The following is a 27,295-nucleotide window of genomic DNA, read 5'->3' on the forward strand; positions in this document are numbered from 1 at the left end:
CTAGGAATACATTGTGCCTTAAGGCATAAGGGTAGAAAGCCACCAGCCCTACTCCAGAGGAGCTTACAATCAGTTGAGAAGGCCTTGAGCCTCGTTTGGAGACCTTCTATATGTTAGCCAAAAAAAAAAAAAAAAAAGACAGTTCCTCTAAACATTAATGTCTATATCACCCTGCAGCACATATAAGGTGCTTTATTAGACATTGCTGAGCATACAAAGACAAGGCAAATGTGTAACCAGACATGGTCATAGACGGAGGTGGCTGGATGGAAAGCCAGTTTCTTTAGCTCTGCCCAGGAGCAGTTTTCTGGCATCTGTTCTCACATCCCTCAGATCAGGGGTGTTGCTAATGACTGTCAGTCCACAGACAGCACCAGCCCTGGGTGTCCAGAGAAAGAGGCGTACAGAATTACACTGTCACTTGTGTCACTCCCTGCCACTTAAGGCAGATATGATTTTCTCCTCTATCAGTGAAACCTTGCTGAAGAAAGAGCTGAACACACAGTTTTATGCTAAGAATATGCCTCTCTTTAAATTATCTATGCAGAGAGACAAGGGTGGAAAGTAATGTGGAAAATAAAACAAGTTATTAGAGTGAATAATTTTTCCAACGTTTTCCTCCTAGGGTTAGTGTTTGAAATTTAGAACCCAGATAAGTATTCCCCCCACCTCCAAAAAAAATCTTTTTTTTTTTTTTTTTTTTTTTTTAAGATTTTATTTATTTATTTGACAGACAGAGATTACAAGTAGACAGAGAGGCAGGCAGAAAGAGAGGAAGGGAAGCAGGCCCCCTGCTAAGCAGAGAGCCTGATGTGGGACTCGATCCCAGGACCCTGAGATCATGACTAAAAAAAATCTTTTAAAATTGGGCAGATTCCTCTGGTCTCTTAGACTCCTCTGGATTCTTTTTTTTTTTTTTTTTTAAGGTTTTATTTATTTATTTGACACACACAGAGAGAGAAAGAGTTCAGCAGGGGGAGCTGCAGGCAGAGGGAGAAGGAGAAGGCTTCTGCTGAGCAGGAAGCCGGATTTGGGGTTCCATCCCAGGACCCTGAGATCATGATCTGAGCTGAAGGCAGAGGCTTAACACACTGAGCTGCCCAGGCATCCCAGGATCCTGTGGATTCCTATAAATTCCAGTTATAGGAGGAAAAATTCTGAGCTATACATCATTTTCCTATAAGGATACAAGACATAAACCCATTCTCACTATTACTCAAGCGCTAGGAATCAAGGGGAAAGGCTGGGCTAATTCAGTATGATTTGCAAACTGTACCTTTTTCATAGGCCTGAGAAGGCAAAAGATTTGTAAAGTCTTCACTTGGAAGAACAGGCTCAGGGATATTGATCGAACGGAAAGGACTTCCTTGTGCCTGAGCAGGCCCAGCCTGCGAGCCATGTTCTTCTTTCTGAGTTTTCCTGGGGAAGGAAAACAAAGGGTCTTAATGCCTGATGGGTTAAGAAGAGAATCAGTTCAGAATAATTCAAGAAAAATTCTGAATTATTAGGTTGAACCATATAAAAGTGCTGTTTTTATAAATTAAAAAGTTAGATACTAGCCGTTCTTAGGGTTCAACTTAATTCATCGCCAAAGCTGGAGAAAAAATTTCAAATATATACAAATCACATCCTAATTGTAATATCTAAATGTTTGTTTTTCTGTTCCTGGCTTCCTTGTCATCAGGATCTGTACAGAGTTATCAATGGTGACAATTTGCTTGGGATGATTTAGATTCACTCAACAAAGCAACACAGAGGTACCAGGAAGTAACAGGTCTTCAACCACAAGCAACAAGACATTCTTTGGGGTCACACAAATATTATTACCATATTTCTATTTCAAATTTATAATTTAAAAGTTCCAACTTGATATAACAATAATGATTATATATGTTTAATGGTAAACCTTAATTGATTCAAGCAGGTTGAAATATTAACATAAATGTATTTTGGATGGTAGACGTAAACTAGTAGTAGCGTTAGAGAAATTTTAGAAAACTAATTAAAAAAGAAAATCACGAGTGACCCCACTATCTTAACACACAATTACCATCCTTAAATATATCTTTCTAGTTGTTAGTTTACATGTTTTTTACAGTTGAAATAAAAGTCTACATGTCATTTTATATCCTTTTCATTTCACTTCCTATTGTATTGAGTGCATTTTCCATGCAACAGTTACCAACCATTTTTAAACATAACTGATTTTTATGATTCTATAACCTCCATCACAAGCTGACCTGCAGACCCCAGCAGTATATAACCACTTAGCTATCTGCTGAGAGAGGGGTTGGAATTCTCAGTGTCACTGTGCAAGACTCTGCTTATGGGTTTGCCATTGGGTGGTTTTGTGTAAGACACTCACTTGGCTTTAACTTTTCGAGATTCCCTTCTCTTTTCCTGCTGAAGTTGTTCAATTTTCTGTTGCATTTCTTCTTGCTTGGAAGTGATGGCTTGAATCATTGACATGGCATTGCTCAGCTCTTCCTGAAAAATAGAAATTGATACATATTAAATTTGGTAAAAGGTAAAAGAGGTGAAAGGATATACCATGATATCTAGTATACAATAAGCTTTTAATACATATTTGTTCAATGAATGAGAGATGAACATCTTACTTCTATTGTGGTCTATAATTTTTTTTCTAAAGATTTTATTTATTTATTTAACAGAGAGAGAGAGAGAGAGATCACAAGTAGGCAGAGAGGCAGGCAGAGAGAGAGGGAGAAGCAGGCTCCCCACTGGGCAGAGAGCCGGATGTGGGGCTCAATCCCAGGACTTTTGAGATCATGACCTGAGCTGAAGGCAGAGGCTCAACCCACTGAGCCACCCAGGTGCCCCTGTAGTCTATAATTTTAACACAGAGATTCAAGAAAGAAAAACATGAAACAGATTTTTTTTTTTCCGTGACAATTAGTGAATTTGGCTGCTACATGAAAGGTGTTTTTCTACGTCTGTAACTAAGACCAAGAACCCTTTGTTTAGCTAGGGAATAGAAGAGGAACCTACCTTGAAATAGTTCAACGAATTCTTCATCTCAGTAACTTTTTCTTCCATGGAACATCGGCAGCTCTTAACCTTCTCTTCCAAAGCATATTCTCCATGTTGAATTCTTGACAGTTCTTGCATTGCTTCCGTGAATCCAGTTTTGAGTTCAGAGGCCAAGGCCTGCAACTAAAGACAAGCACCAAGAGTGAATTCAGTTTTCCGTAAACTGTTATAAATACTACCACTGGCCCCTTGAGTTTTCATTTTGTTTGAGTCACCAGGCCCCTGAAAATCTACAGACCTCATTTCCTGGTAGACTAAAGTTTAGACAACATATGGCAAACTTGGTCCCATTCTTTTAGGGAAAGAGGGAATTTTTTATATAGCACATGCCAAAGCTTAACAATGACAAGCAAGCAAACCATTAAGTTTACAAGTGCTCCTGTGAGCTACTGTTTATTCTAACACCTTTGATTAAAACGAGATTACTTGAAAAGCAACATATGCATGTGAAATACAATCTGATCCAATAACTCTTTTAATCCCATGAAAGAAGGGAGGGGTCATATTATCCCTGGTGTTGTAGAAGATGAAGAAATTCAGTTATATTTCCCTTAAAAAATTAAATGATAGAAAGAGTAATAGCTAGGCATATCTGAGAATTTATTTGAAAGGGAAGAGGCCATATATATATATATACATTATATATATATGATGATGTCATGGAAAAGGTGTAAATGGCATTTGCATTTGAGTAGCAGGAAATAACTACAGTGTTAGGAGCTCAGCACACTGTTGTTGATAGTGATGTTGAATTATCTTCAGGAGTCAAGCCTGGTCCTGTAGGAGTGCACACATCGGACTTCTGTTGTCAACTTCCATACCATGAAAAATGTATCAATTCTGGAGTCAGATAGGGTACAAATTCTAGCTCTCCTATGAGAAGTAAGACCTCAGGCAAGTTGGTTAACCTCTTTGTAGCAGTCTCCTCCTGCATAAAATAACTACTGTGACACCTATTTCACAGGGCTGTCTGAAGATTCAATGAATACATGTAGGTAAGCTTCCTGCCACAGTGCATGCTTGGTACAAAGAAAGTGTTCAAGAAATTTAATTCTTCTCCCCCTTTCAGTGACACATCAAAAAGTTAAGCACAAACAGAAACGTGGAGAAAATGGAACGCTTCTAAAGTTCGGGTTGTTGGTTTTTTTTATTGAACAAATGTAAAGAAACATTTTCAACACACAGAAAGTTAAGATAATAATAACAATAAGATAATAACATTACTTTCTTGAAATTCATGATCTTACACTCTGCTAAGGAGAGGAACTCGTAGCTTCAGTTCTCTCTTTGAAACAAAACTTTTGACAACATTAACAAAATTCCTTCCAATGTGTAGTTCTAAACATTTTCAGAATCTGGTCATCCAAAATGATTCCAGCTCACAACGACACCTCCCACTATGAAATGACTTGGTCTCCTACACCATATTTTTAAAATATAGGGTTTTGTGGTTCACTGTGCCTCACAAAGCTTTCTTTCAAGGGGCGGGAATAGTGAGAAATAAGAGGAGCCAAAGAGATCATTCTGAGGACAAAAGCAGGACCTGCCAAGCATTCAGGGCTGGAAGCCTGAGAAACAACACGAGCCATCTATATTTCGCCACAATCATTTTTAATTTTAATTAATCTTTGCGATGGATCTTTGTACATGTCCTAATCTAGTCATCATAATGGATTAAATCACCAAGTCCACTACCTTTGATCTGATAGTTCTCATTATGTAAATTCATCTTCAGTGAACAAAATAAAATCGACGGCAATATAATATCAAAGCAAAATCTGTGCAAGTATTAAAATTGAAGGAAGGAAACCTGCCATTCATTCAGGTGCTCTGGTTTTCTGTTTGGAAAAAAAAAAAAAGGGAACCACTATCCGACAGAAATAGGTTTCATTATCACTGCTCCCTTAGGTGGATGTACGGAGTTTTCCCCAGGAACCAAAAGACAGCAGGAGGATCCTAGGGGAAAGGACTTTTCCTCACCTGTAGAACCCCAGCTCTCAAAAAAAAAAAAAAAAAAAAAAAAAAAAAAAAGAGTTTCCCTAAGAGCCAGGTTATATAGGGACTTGGGGGATTTTGAAACCATTTTAGGTTAGGAACCCATTTCTTTCCCATTTATTACTTTGAGCCCCTTGGGTACCTACCACCAAAATAACACTATTGACTGATAAACAGCTTTCCATCCACGGATCAGCCAAGGAAAGGATGCCACATGTGAGCATAAGCACACTGTAAACGTGTCGCCTTGAAGACGGCACGGGGCTCAGCCTCTTGAGCTGCTACAGACTAGTTTTCCAGTACCAACTGGCCATTCCTTGTGAATAAAAAACACTCTGAGGACATGGACTTAACATCTTTTCTCTGCTCTCTCTCTTCAGCTCTCTCATTTGACAGCCCACAGCCCACCCCAAGGATTAGAAATGGGTGTCTACCTTGTTCTCCAGCGAGTTGAACACGTTCCTCATCTCGTTGATTTTTTCATGAAGCTGCTCTAGAGAGGTTATGATCCCTCCGTCCTGCCGCTGGAGGCGGGCTCCCACCGGAGGCAGGTTCAGGGAAGACTTGTACTTCGAAGCCTAGGGTACCACAGAGGGCATCTTAGGCTCAAAGAAATAGGGGAGAGGAGTCCGAATTCTTCCTATTTCCTGTTCTTAATTTCTGTTTCTCAATGTTCTTTACTTTCTTGGCCTCTTAACTCTTCTCAAGGTGAATTTTAATCAATGTCTTCCCATCACTTTTCACCAAAGTTCCCTCAAACTAAATTTTCATAAATGATGCAAGTTGTTCCAACTTGTTTTTCACACAGACTTGCCCTTCATTCTGTTCCATTTTCAAGGTCAAAGTCTAATCTGAGTCCAACTCAGGGGACTGGGCCTGGGCCTTGAGATCCCTGCTAAGTCATAAATGTCAAGATTTGAGGAAGCTCCACAAGGCAGGCCAAATTCCTACAACACCTGATGACAGACTCTACGAAGCAGCACACGATGGCAAGGATGCCAACGTAATTGCTTTGGTTTCCCCCAAACCAGGGTTTGTACAGAGGAAATACGGTCTTTCTGCCAGTTTTCATCCTCTTCATGTTAGGCCTCTTTAATAATCCCCAGATATATGATAATTTAAAACAAAAAGTGGGCAGCAAGTCGTTCGAGTGGTCGAGTAAATTTCCCAAATCTACTCTTCTACACTCCCTGCAGAAGTTGACCCTTAACGTCATTCTTATAGTGCACGACTGAAGAAGATGTGAAGCAGGACATGCTGGAAATTTATCTTATCAATCTGGGAATTACCACAGGTCTAGTAGAATTAATTTCTCTGGTGTTGGGAGATATTCCTTAATGGCAAAAAGAGACTGAGGCTCAAAAGGGACTTAACAAATCCTAGAAAACTTTCAAAGGCAATTTTAATGATGAAACCTATTACTGTAGGACTGGTTCCCATAGTTTTTCAGTTAGGGGTCCTTTTGGCACATAACTCATTTTCTTAAATTATTTTCATTACAGAGAAAAGGAAAAAAGAAAAAAAAATCACTTCAGATCTCCCTACTTTTATACAACCACAAATGTTTGGGCACATTTTCTTCTGTTTTGTTCTGTGAATATAAGTGCATACATTTATATGGTTGAACTCATACTACAGATATATTTGCCAAACACTGTTATAAACCCTTTCCTGTAGCCTTTGAATTTTTTTCTATGTGTCTATTTTTTTTAAAGATTTTATTTATTTATTTGACAGACAGAGATCACAAGTAGGCAGAGAGGCAGAGAGGCAGACAGAGAGAGAGAGAGGGAAGCATGCTCCCTACTGAGCAGAGAGCCTGATATGGGGCTCGATCCCAGGACCCTGGGATCATGACCTGAGCCGAAGGCAGAGGCTTTAACCCACTGAGCCACCCAGGTGCCTCTCTATGTGTCTATTTTTAATGGTTACTCGATATTCCATCCTATGGATGTGCCAGAGTTTATCCATCCATTCAGTTCTTGGAAATTTCTGCTGTTTGTAATTTTTCAACATTATAAATAATGCTGACCTATAATGCTTTTTATTTAAAGCTTGGTATGCATTTCAGATTATTTCCTTAGGATACATTCCTAAATATGAAATTACTGTGAGTTTAAGGACATTGGGTAGTATTTGACTCAAAGGGCTAAATTAGTGTATTTAGAAAAACATGTCTTAGACAAAATATACAAAACATAAGTAACATAAATGGAGGAGGCTGCAATGTTTACATTTCTGCAGGTGAGCCAGAAACATATTGGAATTCACATCATTAGGCGGGAGTTGGGCTAGGACCAAATGGTACAGTTACCACATCTGTGGCCTTGATTGTGGGACCTCACCCCCACTTCTCAAGTTAAAAATCCGTGTGCAAAAGGAAATAATCAGTCTGCAGCAACACAATTTGACTCTGGAGAAGAGAGTGGGTGAAATCTGAGAGGCCTCTGTACAGTGAACGAAGGATGAGAGAAAAACAGAATAGACTTGGAGTCAAATAAAACGGAATATGAGCTAAAGAACAATCAGTGAATCCACACAGATTGTATAATTCTGGAATGAACTGGGAGCTGGTAGTGCTTGTTCTCCTGTTGGCTCCCGTGATCTGATTTGGGTCAAGGTACCTTATTTACCAAGGAGGTCAAATCCTTCTAAAGAGCAGGGAGCTAATTAGGGTTACGAACATTTTAACACTTTTACTGTATTTTAACTAAAAAGTTCTATTGACGTTTCCACCAATTTACACACACTCATCAAAACTAAATACTATTAATTATTTTATTATTCACTAATCAGATTGTCATAAGCTTCAAAAGCCTCCATCTTCTCTCCTACTTGTTAGCTATCTATAATTCTACTTTGATAAGTTGTCTGTGTCCTTTGCCCATACTCTATTGAGGTATCAGAAGTTTCTTTTTTTACTGACTTGTATTGACTATTTATATATCATTAAACCCTTGTGGTATTTTTCTGTAAAAAAATTTTCCTGTTTTGTTATTTACCTTTGAATTGGTTGAAAATACATTTATGTTGGGAAATTTTTAAATTGTAATGTAGGGGGAAATCTCAAGCCCTTTCCTTTGTGATTTCTTCCAGTGCTTTTTTCACATCCAGAGACAAGATAAATATTCACTCATTCTAAACTTCTATAATTTGATTTTTTAAAATTTCTAGCCCTTTAATCCATTTTTTAGTTTATTTGATTAGGGTAGGAAGTAAGGATCTCTTCTTTTTTGTCCCAAAGAAGAACCAGACCATTTCCAAACATGATTTGACACCAGATTAAATGAGTGCATCAGATCTCTTGGCTCAAAGCAATATACACATCTTGTAGATATTCATTCATTCATTCATTCATTCAACTAATATTTATTGAATATATATATGTTATAATCCAGGCACTGTACTTTATGCTGAGGATACAACAGACAGCAAAATGGACTAAGTCCCTGCCCTTGGAGCTTACATTCTACAGAAAGAAACAGACAATAAATAAATAAATAAATAAATAAATAAATAAATAAATAATACTATTTACTATAATTTCAGGAAGGGATGGGGTCTATCAGGAAAATAAAATAGAAAATGGCTAAAATGTCATATTTTACTTCAAATTTCATAGTTTGCTCTCCCTTCTTGGTATAGACTGTATTCTATTAGAGTTAACCTCTCCCTGCTTCCCTCCTTCCTCTTCCTCTTCTTCTTTCTTTACTTCTCCTTCATCTTCTTCTGCTTAAATGTTGCTTGGAGTAACCAGTCTGGGTTTTAGGAAGCATTCTTTTAAAACAAGGATGGGCTTATGATCACAGCACCACAGAGGTCATATAGACCAGCTTCGCTTCCACTGCTTCATTGGTTCCACTGCGAACAGATGTACTTGGATTTGTGATACAATGAGAGAATGAGGCCACCCCCCACTGCCGCTATATTTAGCCAGCATTCAGGGAGTGACCTACATAAAATCTATAATAGACTTTAAATCATACCTAAGTTTAAAGACATACTCACAGTCACTCCGATGCCATCATACACAGGTCAGATGTGATGTGAGCAGAGGAGAGGTGGGCAGGGAAGGCAGTTGGAAGTCGTGGACAAGTGAGGCATCAAATCAGCAATGAGTGAAGACTCACTCCTGCTTCCAGACATTTGTTCAAGCTGGTCCCTCTGCTTGAAACACCTTTTCCCATATCCACTTACCAAACGACCAATCTGTCCTTAAATGCCTTCAGCCAATATTCATTCATCTCTCCACCACATCAATACCTCTGCTATAATCCTTCCATCAGCCTACCTGTTTCAGCTATTTATTGTATATGTTTTCCAGAAGGTGGACACTTAAAAATCAATTGCAAATGTATGTTTTATTTCTCACTAGACCAAGCAGTTGATTTTACACATAGTAACTGCTCAAGAAATATGTAATAAATTGAAATGAGGCTGTTTCCTCTACTCCTTCCCACTGCTGGTCTTGGTCTAGTTGCAGCGTGATTACAAAAATGTTTTCATAATCCTGTGTTGGCTCGCCCTGATTGGCTCACAGCAGTGACCTCTTGCATGAGATTTCTGGGAACTAGTCATTATTTTCATTTTACTATCACTTAAACTCAACAAATCTAAATAACATTTCCCTTAAAACTCTCCACTCTTCTGGATTCCTATTGCTCTTTCCAGAAGACCACTCCCCTGCCAAACCTTAAAACTTCACAGCCAACTTTGAAATCATCCTTTCTCCCAGCCCCCACCAAGCTCTGCTAATTCTTTCTTCCATCTCCTGCATTCCAGATTATAGTGCCTTAACTTGAGAGGGGAGCATGGATTTTCCTAGCCCAAAGCTTCTTTTACATTACAGATTATATCAGAATAAACATCCATGATTTTTAAGGACAGGATTTTACTTTCAATTTACATTTAGAAGATAGACACCAAATAAATACTCTGTAGAAAGTCAAAGCAGCCCCAAGTGACTGTTGTTGCAAACATACTATAAAATGTTCTGCAGAATTTTTAACTTCCTTAGAAATAAAATTATTCCCATTGTTCAGAGGAAGCTTAACACTTTTTTGATCACCCTATGTGAACATCTGCAGTGTTAACCCCCTTTCAATTTTCAATTTTCCCTGCTAAAATAAGAAACAAAGAAAAACAGAGCTTGCTCTCTCCTCCTCTCTCATGGAGTTGGCATCGCACAGTGTCATGGCCAGAGTGATGTTGGCGATGGGCATGGAACGCAGAATGGACATGGGAGTGGCCATGCCATAATTTAGAACCTAGAGAAGCTGTCCTTCACTCAACAGTTTTCTCAAAGGCGCAACGTGAGCTTCGCTCTCTGCCCTGCCTACTTCATGGTCCTGGTAAGTGAACAAACGCAATGATGGACATGCAAGCACTTGCGAGTGCTAGAAAACTCCATACGTCAGCGACAGTCATCACTATCACACACAGGAGTGTTCAAAACAATCTAATTGTTTTTACCTGGTAAATCTGTGTGGAAGGGTTATTCATCGGCATATGTTCATTCTCTCCTGTAGGAAGAAAGAGCTTTGTTCAATGAACATGACTCATTCTGTCCCTATCCTACTCACACACATGCAAGGAATAAGGCGACTCATAGGATCTTAAATCTGTGGCTGCATGACAAGAAACCAGTGATATAAGAACAAAACATAAGACGGTGTAGGTGGTTTCTATATTCACATCCTAATGACCTAACCATATCTACCTGATAAAACCCTTGTGGTAACAAAACAAAACACATTCTACCACAGTGGGGAAGTTTCTCAACCAAACTAAATGATTAGTGATCATTAATCAACCAGAAGGGAATGCCCTTGAAGGGTTTCCCTCATGTTCTTGAGGCTAACAGGAGTTTACTTGAGGAGGTCGTTCTGTACTCAGGCTACACCAGACTCCTGTCTAGTTATCACTCTGTTGTTCTCAGGACACCTGCATAAAATGTCCTTGCCAAATTTTTAAGGTTTCCCTCCTGTCACTGCCCAGATCCTCTAAGGTAATCTTGCTGTCTTCCTGTGCAAAAGGGCTGGTAAAGGGAACTGTCAACGGAAAGATTCTGGGAAGGACGCAGGCAGAAAGAAAAAGAATATTGGCAACACCAGAGACTGAAACACAGGGCAAATACAAAGGAGGTAGTAGGTTATAAAAACCACTTATAAACTAGGGAGAAAAAGCCTTGGCTTAAACATTCAGAACCACATTGGCTGGCCACGAAGACGAGACAGTCATGTAAATCACACAGCTCATTCCTCATCCGCTTAGTTATATTTCCATTGTGTCACATTGCATGAATCAAGCAGTTTATAGATGAAGGCACCGGTTGCAAATATTTGGATGTATGAATGTGTGTGTGTATTGTTCCCTTAAGACGTACTGGTGTAGAAAACCCTCCCTTAGAGGAACCAGCTTCAGTGTATTAAGTTCATAAATAATACGTAACCTGAGCCCAGAACTTATGTAAACAGAAGGCTGTTCCTATAAAATCCAGGTGGTTTGAGATCACCAAAACTCCTCACACGAGCTTGGGTAAAGATTACTTAGCCCATTTTATACTGTGTCCCAGCAGCCTGGTGTCAGGGCAAGAACCAGAACATGAGACCAGATCAAACTTTGATATTTTGTGATTGTAGCCTGACTCCTCTATGAATGTTTCCTTATCTGTAAATTGGAGATGGTAACAGAACTATTTCTATATGGTTGATTCTGTGTGGTAAAGATGAAAAGAGAGAGCACTTATGTTTCTAGAAGGTGTTGGATGTTTATTATTTGAATCTGTATCTTGGCCTTATTCAGCAGGTTGTTGTGAAGCAAGTCCTCAAGTTATTGCTAAGAAAAATAAGATAATTATTCAGACCAAATTATATAGATAGCATTTCCACATGTCCTGTTTCTCCAGCACCGAGTCTGTGCTCTTTATGGTCATTATATGATAAGAAGGAGATGAGAGTAGTCAAGGTAACATATTATCATGTTTTGATACAATGGCAAGAGAAGACTGAAACCTCCGTTTCTTAAATCCTGAGATCTAAAGCAAGACATAGGAAAAATCTAACCTTGCTTTGTTTTGGTCTTTTCCATGGTGCCTGTTCCTTCTTTCCTCCAGCTGATTCTTCAACATTACATCTTCATTGTCCCTGGATCAGGCCACCCCTTCTTCTCTGGACCTGGCAATTGAAATCAAGAATATGGGATAGCAAGGAGGACTGGTGAAGTAACTGGATTTATTTTATGTATTAACATAATAATTGAAATGAACAGAGCTATTAGAGGCAACTTGAGGTTTATGTCATTTCAGAAGAGTAAAAATATCAAGTTAACATTTGGCTTAAAAGTTAAAGGTATTTTGGGACGCCTGGGTGGCTCAGTTGGTTAGACGACTGCCTTCGGCTCAGGTCATGATCCTGGAATCCCTGGATGGAGTCCCGCATCGGACTCCCAGCTCCATGGGGAGTCTGCTTCTCTCTCTGACCTTCTCCTCATTCATGCTCTCTCTCACTATCTCTCTCTCAAGTAAATAAATAAAATCTTTTAAAAAAAAAAGTTAAAGGTATTTTAAAAATAAACATGAAATGCATTACTTAAAATTGTGGCAGTTTTTAATACACTACATTTTTTTAAATCAAATCAATTACTTTAGACCCATTAATTTTATTAACAGGTTATCGTTGAGGGAGATCGTCTTAAGAAGAAAAAACGTGGGGCGCCTGGGTGGCTCAGTGGGTTAAAGCCTCTGCCTTCAGCTTGGGTCATGATCTCAGGGTCCTGGGATGGAGCCCCGCATCGGGCTCTCTGCTCAGCAGGGAGCCTGCTTCCCCCTCTCTCTCTGCCTTCCTCTCTGCCTACTTGTGATCTCTGTCAAATAAATAAATAAAATCTTAAAAAAGAAGAAGAAGAAGAAACTTAAGCAAGTATGAAGGCCAATACATCTGTTTCTATTTCGTTGCACAGTGAGTGCCTTGATGACCTCGTTCTCACTTTTGGCATCTGGTAGACCACTTTATACACAGGGGCTGTTATCAGATGCGGCCTGGTTGTACTGACCGTCGCACGTGGAGCCGCACGTTCAGCATGCAGTCGAAAAAAAAGTCGAAGTTGGCCTTCTTTTTGGCCATCTAGGATTTTAACCCTTTCCAACAACAGGGGAGTCTTCCCATCTTACAAAGCTTGATTAAGTCTCTTACTCTAGAGGTTGATTAAGTCTCTTACTCTAGAGGTTGAAAGTGGCAGGTTCTCCTAAGCTCCCTGCCGCTTTGGCATGAAGGTTGCATGCTCTAGCGTATGCCACTCAGATTTACTCACACCAGTTGACACTGGCAGTTGCAGAAGGATTTCTTAAGACAGATATACTGGATGTACTTTGCATCCTGGATGTACTTTCTAAGAAACAGAGTTCCTAAAATAGCAGTAGCCCCATGGGTAGTGGCAGTGACCATGACCTGGTATAGAGTTGAGGTAACTCCAACTGCTGCTTGGGTGTTTTCCTCACCAGAAGAGCTGTACTCTATGATTTGGGACATTGTTGCTGGCTGCATAATCCCAGTCTTGTTCTCCAGGCTCCCAGCAACCCTGTGAGCTGCCCATATCCTTTCAGCAAACTCCTATGCTGCTGAAATCAGCCAGAGCTCTTTTCTGTTGCGTGCATCTGAGAAACCTGATTGAAACTATCAAAATACATTAACACTATCCAAGATTGAGAAAACAAAAGTCAAAAACGTGTTGGTTGCCCTAGAAAGACATATCTCATCTATAGCAACAAAATGCCTATCAATAATTACCTAGGATAAGGGGTGGGGCTTAATTGGGAAGAGGCACAGGGAACTTTTCAGGGTGATAGAAATGTTCTGTTGCTTAACTGTGGTGGCGGTTATACAGGTGCATACATTTGTCAAAACTCATAAAATGTGTATTTTCATTGGGGACATTTTATTCTCTACAAGTTACACCTCAAGAAAGTAGAATTAAAACTTTTCATTCAGGGGTTCCTGAGTGGCACCATCGGTTGAGCGTCAAACTCCTGGTTTCAACTCAGGTCATGATCTCAGGGTCATGAGATCCAGTCCCAGGTCAGCTCCGTGCTCAGCATGGAGTCTGCTTGAGATTCTCTCCCCCTTTTCCCAATGCTTGCCCTCCCACACATGCTCTCACTTTCCCTCTCTCTCAAATAAATAAATTTTTTTTAAAAGACTTCACCCATTTATTTGTCAGAGAGGTAAAGACAGCGCACAAACAGGGGAATTAAGCAGGCAGAGGGAGGAGCAGGCTCCCTACTGAGCAGGGAGCCTGATGTGGGACTTGATCCCAGGACCCTGGGACCATGACCCAAGGCCCAACTGACTGAGCCTCCCAGGCATCCCTAATAAATCTTAAAAAAAAAAAAAAAAACCATTTTCATTCATATATTGAGGTATGTGAAGCAAAATAATAAGTTGGCAGGGGCAAAAAGGTAAACATGAATGAAAAAGTATTGATCAATAGCTATATAATTATAAATGAGGGGTAGCAAGAGAGTCAAGGCTATACAGTCTTTGGAGTCTTGCACATTTTTCATATGAGCATAAAGTTACATCAAGATTGGGCATCTTCTCTAGTCTTTTACAACTGATGTATTACAAGATGAAAACTTTCTTCTCCATAGCAATTGTTCAGTTGTTTGACATCTAATGCATTCTATGATGTATATAAACTAAATCATGGAATGTTAGAGCCAAAGGCCATGAGAAAATTGATTCATCCAGCTTCTTCATTTATAGGTGAAGCAACTTAGGTCTAGGGAGGGGAAGAGAAATGACTTGCCCAAGGCCACACAGCTTTGAAAATACTGTTAGAGGGGGCTCCTGGGTGGCTCAGTTGGTTAAGTGTCTGCCTTCAGCTCAGGTCATGATCCCAGGGTCCTGGGATTGAGCCTTGCACTGGGGTCCCTGCTCAGCAGGGAGCCTGCCTCTCCCTCTCCCTCTGCTGTTCCCCCTGCTTGTGCTCTATCATTCTATAGATAAATAAATAAAATCTTTTTTAAAAGAACATTACTGTTAGAAGTGATACCTGTTACTGTTTAGCAGGGGGGAAATCTTGAAATATGTAAAGCCACATTTTTATGGATAAATATTTCCCAGGGATTTAGTCATCTCATCTATGCCTAATTGAAAACAAATAGAAAATATCTCTTATATGTCATAGATAACATGTAAAGGTACACATTTTCAGAGTTAGGATGTCATCAAGCTCACATATGTACCTATAGTGACTGATTTCAAGATATGATAAAAAAGTATGTGGTTAATATAAAGTAAATTAGAATTTTTATTTTATTTACTTATTTACAAAAACAACAAAACTACATTAGAGAAAATGTAGAGCGTAGAGGGAAAAAAACCAACTATAATGCCTCTGCTTAAGGAACCGTGATGATCATTTAGCTGTATTGCCTGCCAATCTTTTTCCTGTTGAATGTTTTACATGATTGTTTACGGACCTACTTGCATCACCACTTCACCTACATTATAGCACAAGTGTTTTACTTTTTTTTTTAAAAATTGGATCCTTTTTACTCATGTTGTTTTTACGGTGGCCACTGAGCAGAGAGCTGCAGGCTTCTCCCCAGTCACACTGATGAGTGTGGACCATCTGCGAGTGTTCTTCTGTTCCTCTCTCCCCCTCTCATAATCATATACACACATATACACAGAACATACATGTCATTGTAGGTTCAAACGAGACCTCCCTGCATCTTGTTCCTTTCATTTAATAGTACATCGTGACAATCTTCCCAAGATAATTGGAATAGATGAAATAAATTATTTTTAGCGGCTCCATAGTATCTGAGGCATGAATGATCTATGTTAATGATTTCTGTACTGATGTACATTCCCTCGATTTCCATCATTTTGCCACTGCAGACAGTGCTATAACAAACAGCTTAGTACATGGAGGCTTACACATTGGTGCTTTTAATGATGTGGGGTTTTAACAGATACGACTAGGCTGTTTTACAAAAAGGCTGTAATTACTCTCATTTCCCCCAGGAATATGGCCTGACCACCTCCTCTCCTGTATCCCAGCCTATAGTGCCTGTTAACACTTTTTAGTTCTTGTCAGGTGAGTGACGAGTGATATTTCATAGTTACTAGGATTCATTGCTAGCGCTACTGCGCATCTCTACATATCCTTACCGTACGTTTAGATTTGCTATTTTGAGATGACCTATTCCTCTGCTTTGCATGTTTTTCCATTGGATCATCTATCTTTCCCTTATCATCTAGCAAGAGTTTTCACATAATAGAAATTAGATTTTTATTTGTTGTGTGAATTTTGAATATTTTTCCCATCTATCTTTTTTTTTCCCCCCATCTATCTTTTTTGACTTCCAACTTGGTGGTCACTTTTGCTATTGAAACATTTTTAAATTTATGAAGTCAAATAGATGTTTTTTCCTTAGTCTAGATTTCTTGCATCACTTTAAAAGCTCTCTGTGGCCCCAAGATTTTATATACATGTTTCCCTAAATTTTCTTCCAAGGCTTTCATTATTTTTAAGTGTTTAATTCATCTGGAACTTGTAATTGTATGTGATGCGAGGCAGAGACCAATTTGTTTACCTTCCAGATGGATGGCTGCTTGTGCCTGCATCAGTCGTTACCAAGCCATCCTTTTCCTTCACAGAATTTGAACATTATTTCTGTCACATGTTAACTTCCCATATACACAGAAATCTTTTATGCGCTCTCTGTTCCATTCCAATCTCTGTGCTTCAATTCCCAAACCACAAATTATAGATGTCCGTCCATGTTTTAAAGATATTTGGTAAGGCAAGTCAACTATTTTTTTTTTATAATTTGCTTTACCTGACATTTATTTTCCCGTATGAATAAAAGGATTCCAAGATCATTTTACCATTACAAAAAAAAGGGCTTCTCATTGCAATTGTATTAGATTTATATATTAATTTGGGACAACTGATCTTTTTTTTAACAAAAAAAAAAGATCATGCTCTTGTCACCCAAGAGCATGTATATTCTTTCCATTTGACCGGATCTTGCTTTAGGTCTTTTGATCTGATTTTATTATTTTCTTCTTAAAGATCCTGCTCCTAGGGGCGCCTGGGTGGCTCAGTGGGTTAAAGCCTCTGCCTTTGGCTCAGGTCATGATCCCAGGGTCCTGGGATCGAGCCCTGCATTGGGCTCTCTGCTCAGTGAGGAGCCTGCTTCCTCCTCTCTCTCTGCCTGCCTCTCTGCCTACTTGTGATCTCTCTTTGTCAGATAAATAAATAAAATCTTAAAAAAAAAAAAAAAGATTCTGCTCCTGTGAAATTTGTTCAGTATTTTATAATTTTTATTGCTATTGTGAATGGCATTTTCCTATTCCCGCTTCTAGCTGGCTTTTGTATTCTCTATTTTTTTTTTTTCATATTTGTTTTACATTTAACGACCTTAATATATTCCTTTACGGATTATGAAAGATTTCTAAATGAGTATTTCTTGGGGTACCTGTGGCCCAGTCAATTAATTGTCCAACTCTTGATCCCAGCTGAGGTCTTAACTCAGGGTTGTGAGTTCAAACCCAGTGTGGAGCCCACTTAAAAAATAAAATAAATAAATAAATGAGTATTTCTTGAGCTTTCTAGGTAATTTTTTTTAATTTTTTTATAAAGATTTCATTTTATTTATTTGACAGAGAGAGATCACAAGCAGGCAGAGAGGCAGAGAGAGAGAGGAGGAAGCAGGCTCCCTGCTGAGCAGAGAGCCCGATTCGGGACTCGATCCCAGGACCCTGAGATCATGACCTGAGCTGAAGGCAGCAGCTTAACCCACTGAGCCACCCAGGCGCCCCTCTAGGTAATTTTTTTAAGTTTTTTTTTTTTTTAGTAATCTCTACACCCAACTTAGGGTTCAAACCCATGACCCCAAGATCAAGAGTCACACACTCTACAGACTGAGCCAGCCAGGTGCCCCCTTTGGGTGATTTTTATCCTTATTTTCAAATATTTATACTGGTTATTTCACTGTCCTATCTTATTGTATTTCTTAGAGCTTCCAGAATAATGTTTACTAATAATGGTGATGGTGGACATCATTATCCATTTTCATGTAAATGGCTTTAAAGTCATTTAGAATGATCATTTAAATTATCATTTAAAATGATAGCATTTTAGAATGCTATCTTTGGTAAATAATCTCTATCATATTTAAGTAATTTCTTTTTAGTTCTATTTTACTAAAATTTCTTATTAGGAATGGATATTGTATTTTATTAGTCCTCTCAATAGCCATTGATAGAATTCTTTTTATCCCTTTAATTTATTATTTTCTGCTTTCCTGATGTTGAATCATACTTACAGTCCTAGGATATATCTCTTTTGATACACTGCTAGGTTCTATTTGTTAATATTTAGACATTTCACAGCTATATTCACAAGTGACTTTGATCTGTGGAATGTTTATTGTTTTTTTGTCATTAAGGTTATGCTAGCTTCTTAAACTGAATTAGAGAGTTTTCAATCTTTTCTTATAATTTAGAAAAATTTCATTTAAATTGGAATTACCTGTTGTTTAAAAGATACTAGAGCATAGCTATGAAATCATCTGGACCTTTCTTTAAAAGGTAGACAGATCTTTAAACTCTCTTCAATTTTTTCAAAGGTAATTGATCTACTCAATTTTTTCTGCTTAATTCTTTAATTTGTGTTTTTTTAATAAAGATTTTATTTATTTATTTGTCAGAGACAGAGGGAGAGAGAGCAAGCGAGCACAGGCAGACAAAGAGGCAGGCAGAGGCAGAGGGAGAAGCAGGCTCCCTGCCGAGCAAGGAGCCCGATGTGGGACTCGATCCCAGGACCCTGGGATCATGACCTGAGCCGAAGGCAGCTGCTTAACCAACTGAGCCACCCAGGCATCCCTAATTTTTTTTTTAAAGATTTTATTTATTTATTTGACAGAGAGAAATCACAAGTAGACGGAGAGGCAGGTAGAGAGAGAGGAAGGGAAGCAGGCTCCCTGCTGAGCAGAAAGCCCGATGCGGCACTCGATCCCAGGACCCTGAGATCATGACCTGAGCCGAAGGCAGCGGCTTAATCCACTGAGCCACCCAGGTGCCCCCTAGGCATCCCTAATTTATGTTTTCCTAGGAAGCTATGTATTTCCTTAAATTTGTCAACAGATCTGTTGATAGAGCTTAAGCATCTTTCTGTGTGCTATATAAAAAATGGTGGAGGGTGCCTGAGTGGCTCAATCAGTTAAGTGGTTAAGAATCTGCCTTCAGTTCTCTCAAGGTCCTGGGATTGAGCCATGCATCAGGCTGCCAGCTCAGCGGGGAGCCTGCTTCTCCCTCTGCTGCTCCCCCTGCTTGTGCTCTATCACTCTCTCTGTCAAATAAATAAATAAAATCTTTAAAAAAGAAGAAGAAAAAGAATGGTGGAGAGAGAAATAACATTTATTAAACAGCTACTATGTGCCAAGCACTATAACTTCATATTTATTTATATTGTCACATTTCGTTAAATCCTCATATTTGTCCTGTTGAGCATGTATCATTGTCTTGTTTTATAGATAAAAATTTTGAGGGTTGTCATTAAGGTTATGCTAGCTTGAGGTAATAATATACCCAGGATCAAGGATAAAAAAATGGCAGAGGGAGCCGGAGTTGGAACTCAGGTCTCTGATTTCAGAATGGGTGCTTTTATTACTCGTGTCTTTCTCCAAATCATTATGTAATTGCTATATTTAGTTACCGAAAAATAGTTGTTTGAGGAAATGTGTCCATTTTCTTTCCTTCCTACAATTATTGAACATTAGGGTAGTTTTCTGGTTTTCACTATAATAAATAAATATTAAAAGGAATATAGCAAAATTTTTTTTCATATTTAAGGACACTTTTTCTTAGGCAAGGTTTCCAGAAGAGAATTACTAGTCCAAACACCGTGATCATATAAATGAGTAACATATATCGATCAAAAGGCACATTTTAAAGGGGAGAATAACAAGATTACATCGAAAAGTAGTATGATTTTTTTCTGGAAAAAGCCTTACTATCTTCTGACATTTCCTTTGAGATCTTACTTGCAATCCTTGCTTCATTTTCTGTGGGAATCCCTCAATCTCTGAGCCCATTCTCTAGCCGGCCCTTCATTGCCCTAGAATCTCTAACTAGCAGATGCTGTTGTGCTCACACCAGCTTAGTGTGGCTTCTATTCCTCCCCAATCTTCCTCCTGTCTTTCCTTCTCTACAATAGCAGGGCTAGCCTCTAAATACACCCATGTGGGCCCTGGCAGACCCTTGGAAAACATCGTGTATTAAGTTTTTAGGAAAAGCCTATTAGTTACTAAACCTTTCCTGATCATTATATAGAGCAATGGTTTTCAGTCTGTAGTCTTTGAAGCCATCCAGCTTTTTTGAACCTGCCTTGGGAATAGGGAAAAAGCCACCAAGCTCATGGGGTCTGGGGGCCCCCTGTCCATCCCCTTCAACCAGAGTCTCTCTGTTCTTGCCTGATTAACAAACTGCAAATTTGGGGGAAGGATTTGTTTTTAAAATCAGTTTCTGGGGTGCCTGGGTGGCTCAGTGGGTTAAAGCCTCTGCTTTCGGCTCAGGTCATGATCCCAGGGTTCTGGGATCAAGCCCTGCATCGGGCTCTCTGCTCAGTGCAGAGCCTGCTTCTCTCTCTCTCTCTCTGCCTGCCTCTCTGCCTACTTGTGTTCTCTGTCTGTCAAATAAATAAAGTCTTTAAAAAAATAAAAAATAAATAAAATCAGTTTCTGCTGCTGAAAGACAGAGGTTCTAAAATTATTGCACTAGAGAAATAGGAATTAAGCTAAGAAGTGATAGCCAGATAGCCAGATTCATATTTTTATGAAATTCATTCAAATAATAAAGTTAACAATACTAATAAAGTTAATGGAAGCCTAAAGAATATAAAAAAAAAAATCTCCTGACCCTCCCCCAGACTGACCTAGAATGTATGCCACACACACACATACACGCAAAAGACCACAAAAACTTAGGATTGTCTATTACTTTCCAATTACCGCTATGACAAAAAAGGAAAGTTTGACACTTTGGGGAATTGAAATTAATTGAAAGCAGACTGGAGTTAATTTCCATTTCAGTGTCCTTTATTGAATGGGTCTTTAGTGCATATTTCTAATTTAGCAGAATGAGAACTTTTTATGTTGGGGGGAGGGTGATGAGGAAATATTTTCCCCTGAAACTAAAGTTAATTCATCAGGACAAATCCTGCAAACATTTTCAGAGAGGAAAATCTATATAATCTTTGTGATGTAGAATGCTTTAAAAATTTTTGAAGAGGATTGTTTTTCTCTATAGCTTAGAAGAGACCTAGGTTTCAGGCAGTGACATATTTCATGACCTTGTTTGTACACATGCCATTGTCAATCATTGCAGCTGTGTGGGGGCCCTGTTGCCTTCCACCTTATATGGGAGGAAACTGAAAATCTCAACAATTATTGGCCCAAAGTTACTTCAGAAATAGCTCCAAGTAAGACCATTACTCTATTAGCCTTGATCTTTAAATAAACCATTTCATGCCATCGGATTTCAAAGCACTATAATACAAGGAACCAGTTTTACTGTATTTAAAAATGTGTTCCTTGCTATGTGGGCTCTGAGAGCCATTCAAACAAATAGGTTGAATGGATTGGTAAAAGGAGAAAAGCTCCAGCAAGTTCTTTAGACAGAGGATGGTTGAGAAAAAGAGAAAGAGTACAAAATAGAACCAAAAAGAGGGATGTAACCACCAATTCAGGTTATGAAACATTATTTTTAAAATTCTGTATGTCATCTGTTACCAATAATTTTTAAAGCCAGATGAAATGGACATTTTCTAGGAAAATGGATGGCTTCAAAAATTGTAAAGTCAACCACAACGAGTATCTAGAGAAGATACTTGAAAGGGGGGTGTCATATATCTCCCCCTCAAATAAGAAATAACCTAGGATGAAATCACAGGAAGTTTCCAAAAATAACAGTGACTGTATTATGTAATCTATACCAGGGAATAGTATATACGTAAATCACTAAATCTATCCCATGAGGTTCTGATACTGAATCTGCTCTAGGAAAGCCTAAATAAATAAAGGTACAAATAGAAATAAATATCAGAAAATATTAATAAAATATCAGAAAGCAAAAAATACAAGCCCTTGAGTTTGTTCTAGAGTATAAAAATGGCTGAATGCTTATAAATCTGCTAATATAATTCATAAATCAACATAAAGCAAGAAAACAAAGAGCATAGCATGACCCTTAGAAGCAAAATGATAAGGAGATAAAACAAATTTCACGATATAGAAGCATGGATGCAAGTGATTAAAATAAGGATGCCAAATGATAATGTAATTTTTTATACCTGCTTCTAAAAACATAGATAACCAAATCATTCTTGAATACATAGCAGTTTATGGTAGCAAAGGCAATACATTAAAGAACTAATATATAGGCCTCTGCCACCAGACATCCCCCAAAATAAGCAGTCTTATTTTGAAAATGGTCATCAGTCCTCAAGTCATCCTCTTAATTGACTTTTTCCCAAATATGGATGTTGCTAGAAACAGGGCAGCCCCTGCCACTGAACCAGGTCACAAGGCCATCATCACGTCCTTGGTTAACTGCCTGAATGCTGGTCCCCTCACCAGACTGTGAGCAACCTGGCAGCAGAGTGGGGTTTTATTCATCTCTGTGTCCTCAGCTCCTTGTGCCCTTCTGGGGCTTGTCATCAACAAATACTTGTGGAAGTGGAATGAATTCTCATCCAGGATGACAAGAGAAATAGGCCTTCCACCACATGATGCTTCATGTAAGCAAAAAAGAATTACTGGTAAATAGAGAAAGGGTTTAGCCTGGATGTGATTTTTGTTAGGGGAAAAAAAAAAAAAAAACATCAAGCAAAGTATTAGTAGCAGAACTATATCTCCTGGGCTCACCATTGGGCTTAAAAGTCCTGCCATCTCCTAACGAACAGTCCCACACTAAAACTAATTATAAATACTGCTCCACCCAAGAGCTCCCAAAGCCAGGGAGAAGGGGAGCAAAGAGTGGGCAGTTCCATAGCTCAAGGGCACATAGAGGTTCTTTACATAAGAATATGGAATAGCAGAGATCCTTTCACTTCCACCCTATGGGCACATTAATTTTGGGGCTTGTTTACCTAGTATCAGTCAAGATAGAGTAATTTGGTTGAGTTGCTATATGTCAACATTAGTCAGGAAAAAACACCAGTGTGCTATCACACACACGACAAAACAACCCAATGGTCAGAGAGAATTATTTTAAAATTTAAATTAAAATTTAATTTATTGTGTCCTTTTAAGACATCAAAATGTATCAACAGTTTCAGATCCTGTTACTTCTGGGTCATTCTATTGACTGGCATATGTAAATGTGCCAGAAGCCAATTTTGTGAACCTCAATGCTATAGCACGGGTCTGTTAGGAAGATGTGCTCCCTCTCTTTTCTTATCCTGGTTCAACTCGCTTTAATTTCAACCTTTCAAATAGGCTCTTCCCTGGATTCATCTGAATCGAAGTTACGAGCCTCTCCAGGACCCTCTTCAGGAGTGGAGCACACAGTGTTGCCCCAGGGCAAAGTAAATGCCTACTTCAGAGGAAGATGAATGACTGTCACTGTATTTTCACCAGGCTGGTCCCCATGGGATGGGCAGGAAGACAGCAAAGGGCAAGAGAGTTTCCTGGGAGGACAGTGAAGGAAAGAGTCCAGAGCGGGCGCCTGGGTTGGCTCAGTGGGTTAAGCCGCTGCCTTCGGCTCAGGTCATGATCTCAGGGTCCTGGGATCGAGTCCCGCATCGGGCTCTCTGCTCGGCAGGGAGCCTGCTTCCCTCTCTCTCTCTCTGCCTGCCTCTCCATCTACTTGTGATTTCTCTCTGTCAAATAAATAAATAAAATCTTTAAAAAAAAAAAAAAAAAGAGTCCAGAGCTCCAGCCCTAGGGACAACCCTAATTAGCAGAGGGGTCTGTCCACGTGGCAGACCTTAACTAGTCCTCAGGAAGCGTGCCTCCTGCTGAGGCCGAGGCAGCAGCAGGCCACACTGGAGCTGGATCATGTGGCTGAGTTAGTAGTACCTTGTGAAATAGAGCATCAGTCACCAAAGCCTTTTTTAGGTGAGAGGGGAAACCAGGTTACTGCTGCCTCTCCTGAGAGATGTTTTTTCATAGTTCAGATAAAATGACATCCAATTTGGATCTGCCTTTGGCACTTGCAGAACTGCTAGAAAGGAGAATAGAGGAAAACCCAATCCTCAGAAGGACTGTAATTTCTCATTACCTCCCAGGCATTGGAAGTTACAAACACTGTGAATCTATAACCTGTTAGAAGAATAGCTCCCCAGCTTATGCACTGTTGACAGGGGTCAGTGATGGTCTTGGGCCTCTAAAAAGTGACAATAATTCTCCCTGCAAAACTGGTCTACCCAGAGGCTGTATACATTTCTACCTGAGGATCTCAGTCCCTATAGGTGCCCTGCCTTAAAGCCCTTTGCACTCTGCCAACCCAGAACCCACTCACACTTCAAAGGGTAGTTGATGTGTCATACCCTTCATAAGCCTGCCTTGGTCATTCTCCTCACTAAGGCAAGGGTCATCTTATAACCTATTATTACTAGAGTTCAACAACACATTAGCCTAGATAGAAGAAATAGTCAACATTTTTATTCATCAGTGAAAAATGTAAATTCATCATGAGCTTGATTATTTCTTCTATAATTTCAGCTTATTTCATATATGGCCTTCCTAGAATTAAGGCATACTGCACCTAATCAATGAGTAATGTCTTACCACTTCTTAACAATATCTGGTAAGTTTGGCACAGAGTGAAAGGTCTAGAAATATTTCATAAAGAGACTAGAACAAATCTGGGCTGGTTTTGCTAAGAAGCTATATTCTGATTCCTAAATCTTTCATTGCACTGTTTCAATTTCCTTTTGGGAACAAGTTGGGATAGGAATAAGTAAAATGAAACACAGAAGTTCTTCATCCTCCTGCCTCCAAACTGAAATACAGCCCATTCCGCGTTATTGGATAGCAATCCTAATCTTCAGAACCTTTAAAAATAGATCTGGAAACACACTGAACAATCTCACTTGAAACCTATTGTAGGGCTACTTAAACATCCTATAAGGAAATCAAACTTATATAGCTCATGCCCATTTCATCTTGTTCTGATGCCATTTCAAAATGGTTCCCTCACCGAAGGCAAGTCAGTCTAACAGGGGGGTGGAGGGGGCACACGTGCTGCATCACATTGTTTCCTGCCTCCAGTGCTGTGTACTTAGTGCTTTTCATAGACCATCCCTTCTGCTTTTCGATAATGCAATCTGAACCTTTTCACCAGGCACTCCACTATAGACTGATGTGAAAATGGTCCCCCCAAGTCAGAATGGTAGTACACCTGCTGACTGGCAAGGTCAGGGTGGGGTAGAGGGTGCGGAGGGGGGGGTGATGGGAGGAATACTGAACTGAGATCCAACCCTGACTTCTCACTCTGCAGGGCCAAGAGGAAACCACGTCCTCTCTCTGGGCTCCCGTTTTCTCATCTCTAGTTCAAGGAGGCTTTTAAAGTCCTTGGAACTCTAAAATGCTGAGACTAAAATCTGGCGAGGTGTCTCCAAATATTACTCAGCAACATGGGGCTAGAGCAAGTCATGGCCTCCCTTCCCCAACCCCCTCAGTCCCCTCAGCCTCCCATAATTGTTCTTTTGTTCCATCTAAAAGACCAAAAACAAAAAACAAAAAGGAAAATGAAACAAAAAACAAAAACTCCACTATACCCCCAACTGGAATTGTGCTAAGCCGTTCACAATTTCCTAACCCTTAATTCTTCTACTATGCAGTTTTAGCTGTTTTTTAGGACTTAGGTCTTCTGATCTTTTCTTTTCTGCTAAATGAGCATCTCTGGTTGTTCTAGTTCTCTCTAGTGAATATTTTCACTTAACTCTTCCATGGTCACCTGAAGCTCAATCTGTTTAAATCCCAGTGGTCACCATTAGCTTATCCAGGCTCCCCCTTGGGAGGTCCCTAGCTCTGTCTCTGGCACTACCCTTGACCCCAGCTCAAGACCTCCGAATGAGCTTCCTCTCCTCCAATCCAGCAGTGCAACCCCTCTGGGTCTTTGTCAGATTTCTTAAATTTCCTCCTTCCCTTTTCATTCCCTTTGCTTCAACCCTGACTGCTGTGTGCCTAAACATCTGGAGGAGCTTCCTAAGGAGTTTATTCAACACTCTGCACTGTTACTAGAGTATTTTCCTTTATTTGTTTGACAGAGAGAGAGAGAGAGCACAGCAAGAGGAGTGGCAGGCAGAGGGAGAGGGAGACGCAATTTCAAAAATAGGATGATCTGCATTGGCTTAGCCCTATATGTGTGTGTATGTGTGTGTGTGTGTGTGTGTACATATATATGTGTGTGTATACACATATACACACATACACATATATATGTAAAACAATCATACACATATAATCACATATATATGATTCTAATGTTTTGGATTTAGAAGCAAAGTGAATCCTTTTCATCCTTAGCCCACTTTGGAATGCACCTTAGCAATGTCACTGCCTGGGGTTTGCCTACTTTTCTTTTAACATCCCCAGGACCTGCCTTTAGCCCGCAGTGTCCGCCATCTGTCAGCCTGGGGACCCATGCCTCTGGCCTGCTCCAGAACAAATCACATGATAGGCAGTGAATGAACTAGTGGATGCAAGATGCATCTAGGGGGAGAAAAAAAAAAAAAAAAGACCTACTCCTTTGAAAGGAGTATTTCCAGTCTAGTCAATGATTCTTCACCTCCTTCCCACACATTTTTTAGGTTGTGTCCTGTCTCTAGGCTGTGTTTGTGGAGCTGAAGAGAAAAGTACTCAACATCGGGATGCAAAATTCACACGCCAAACAAATCCCTGCTTGGTAAATTCCTGTACATTCAACTGTCAAAGCTCTTTGAACTGATTGTTAATGGGCATAATTCCCATTGACAAAAGTGAAATAAGTAAGTAGATGCAGTACATTTGAAAGTCATTAAAATGTTAGGATGTTTAGAATCATAGCAGTGAGGTAAACAATCATAATCTTGTTTGTAAAAATATTGGGACCTGAAGGATGGGACAGGGCAAAGCTAGGTTGAAACCCAAACTCTCACACACCTCCACTGGGGCCTATTTCATTCCTATCACCTGACAACTTCCGGGTCTTCTCAAATTTACAGTATTTACATAATCATACATTAAGGA

General features: G+C 39.5%; 1 protein-coding gene across 15 annotated transcripts in view; it reads right to left on the reverse strand.

Annotated features, from left to right (window-relative positions):
- Positions 1 to 27,295, reverse strand: part of ARHGEF33 (Rho guanine nucleotide exchange factor 33) — a 129,569-nt gene that overhangs the window by 88,309 nt on the left and 13,965 nt on the right. For 13 of the 15 annotated variants that reach the window (XR_009357381.1, XM_059188534.1, XM_059188531.1 and 10 more), the window contains exons 4-9: positions 12,111 to 12,221; positions 10,519 to 10,568; positions 5,481 to 5,624; positions 3,010 to 3,174; positions 2,366 to 2,487; positions 1,277 to 1,419 (exon numbers count right to left, since the gene is read on the reverse strand). Coding sequence is in view for 14 of the 15 variants with exons in the window: in XM_059188534.1 (XP_059044517.1) it covers positions 1,277 to 1,419; positions 2,366 to 2,487; positions 3,010 to 3,174; positions 5,481 to 5,624; positions 10,519 to 10,568; positions 12,111 to 12,135 (649 nt within the window). In the remaining variant the exon portion in view is untranslated. The remainder of the gene's footprint in view (positions 1 to 1,276; positions 1,420 to 2,365; positions 2,488 to 3,009; positions 3,175 to 5,480; positions 5,625 to 10,518; positions 10,569 to 12,110; positions 12,222 to 27,295) is intronic. The other 2 variants (XM_059188544.1, XM_059188545.1) reach the window with 1 other exon arrangement.

This window comes from Mustela lutreola, chromosome 9, assembly GCF_030435805.1.
Source record: "Mustela lutreola isolate mMusLut2 chromosome 9, mMusLut2.pri, whole genome shotgun sequence".
NCBI lineage: Eukaryota > Metazoa > Chordata > Mammalia > Carnivora > Mustelidae > Mustela > Mustela lutreola.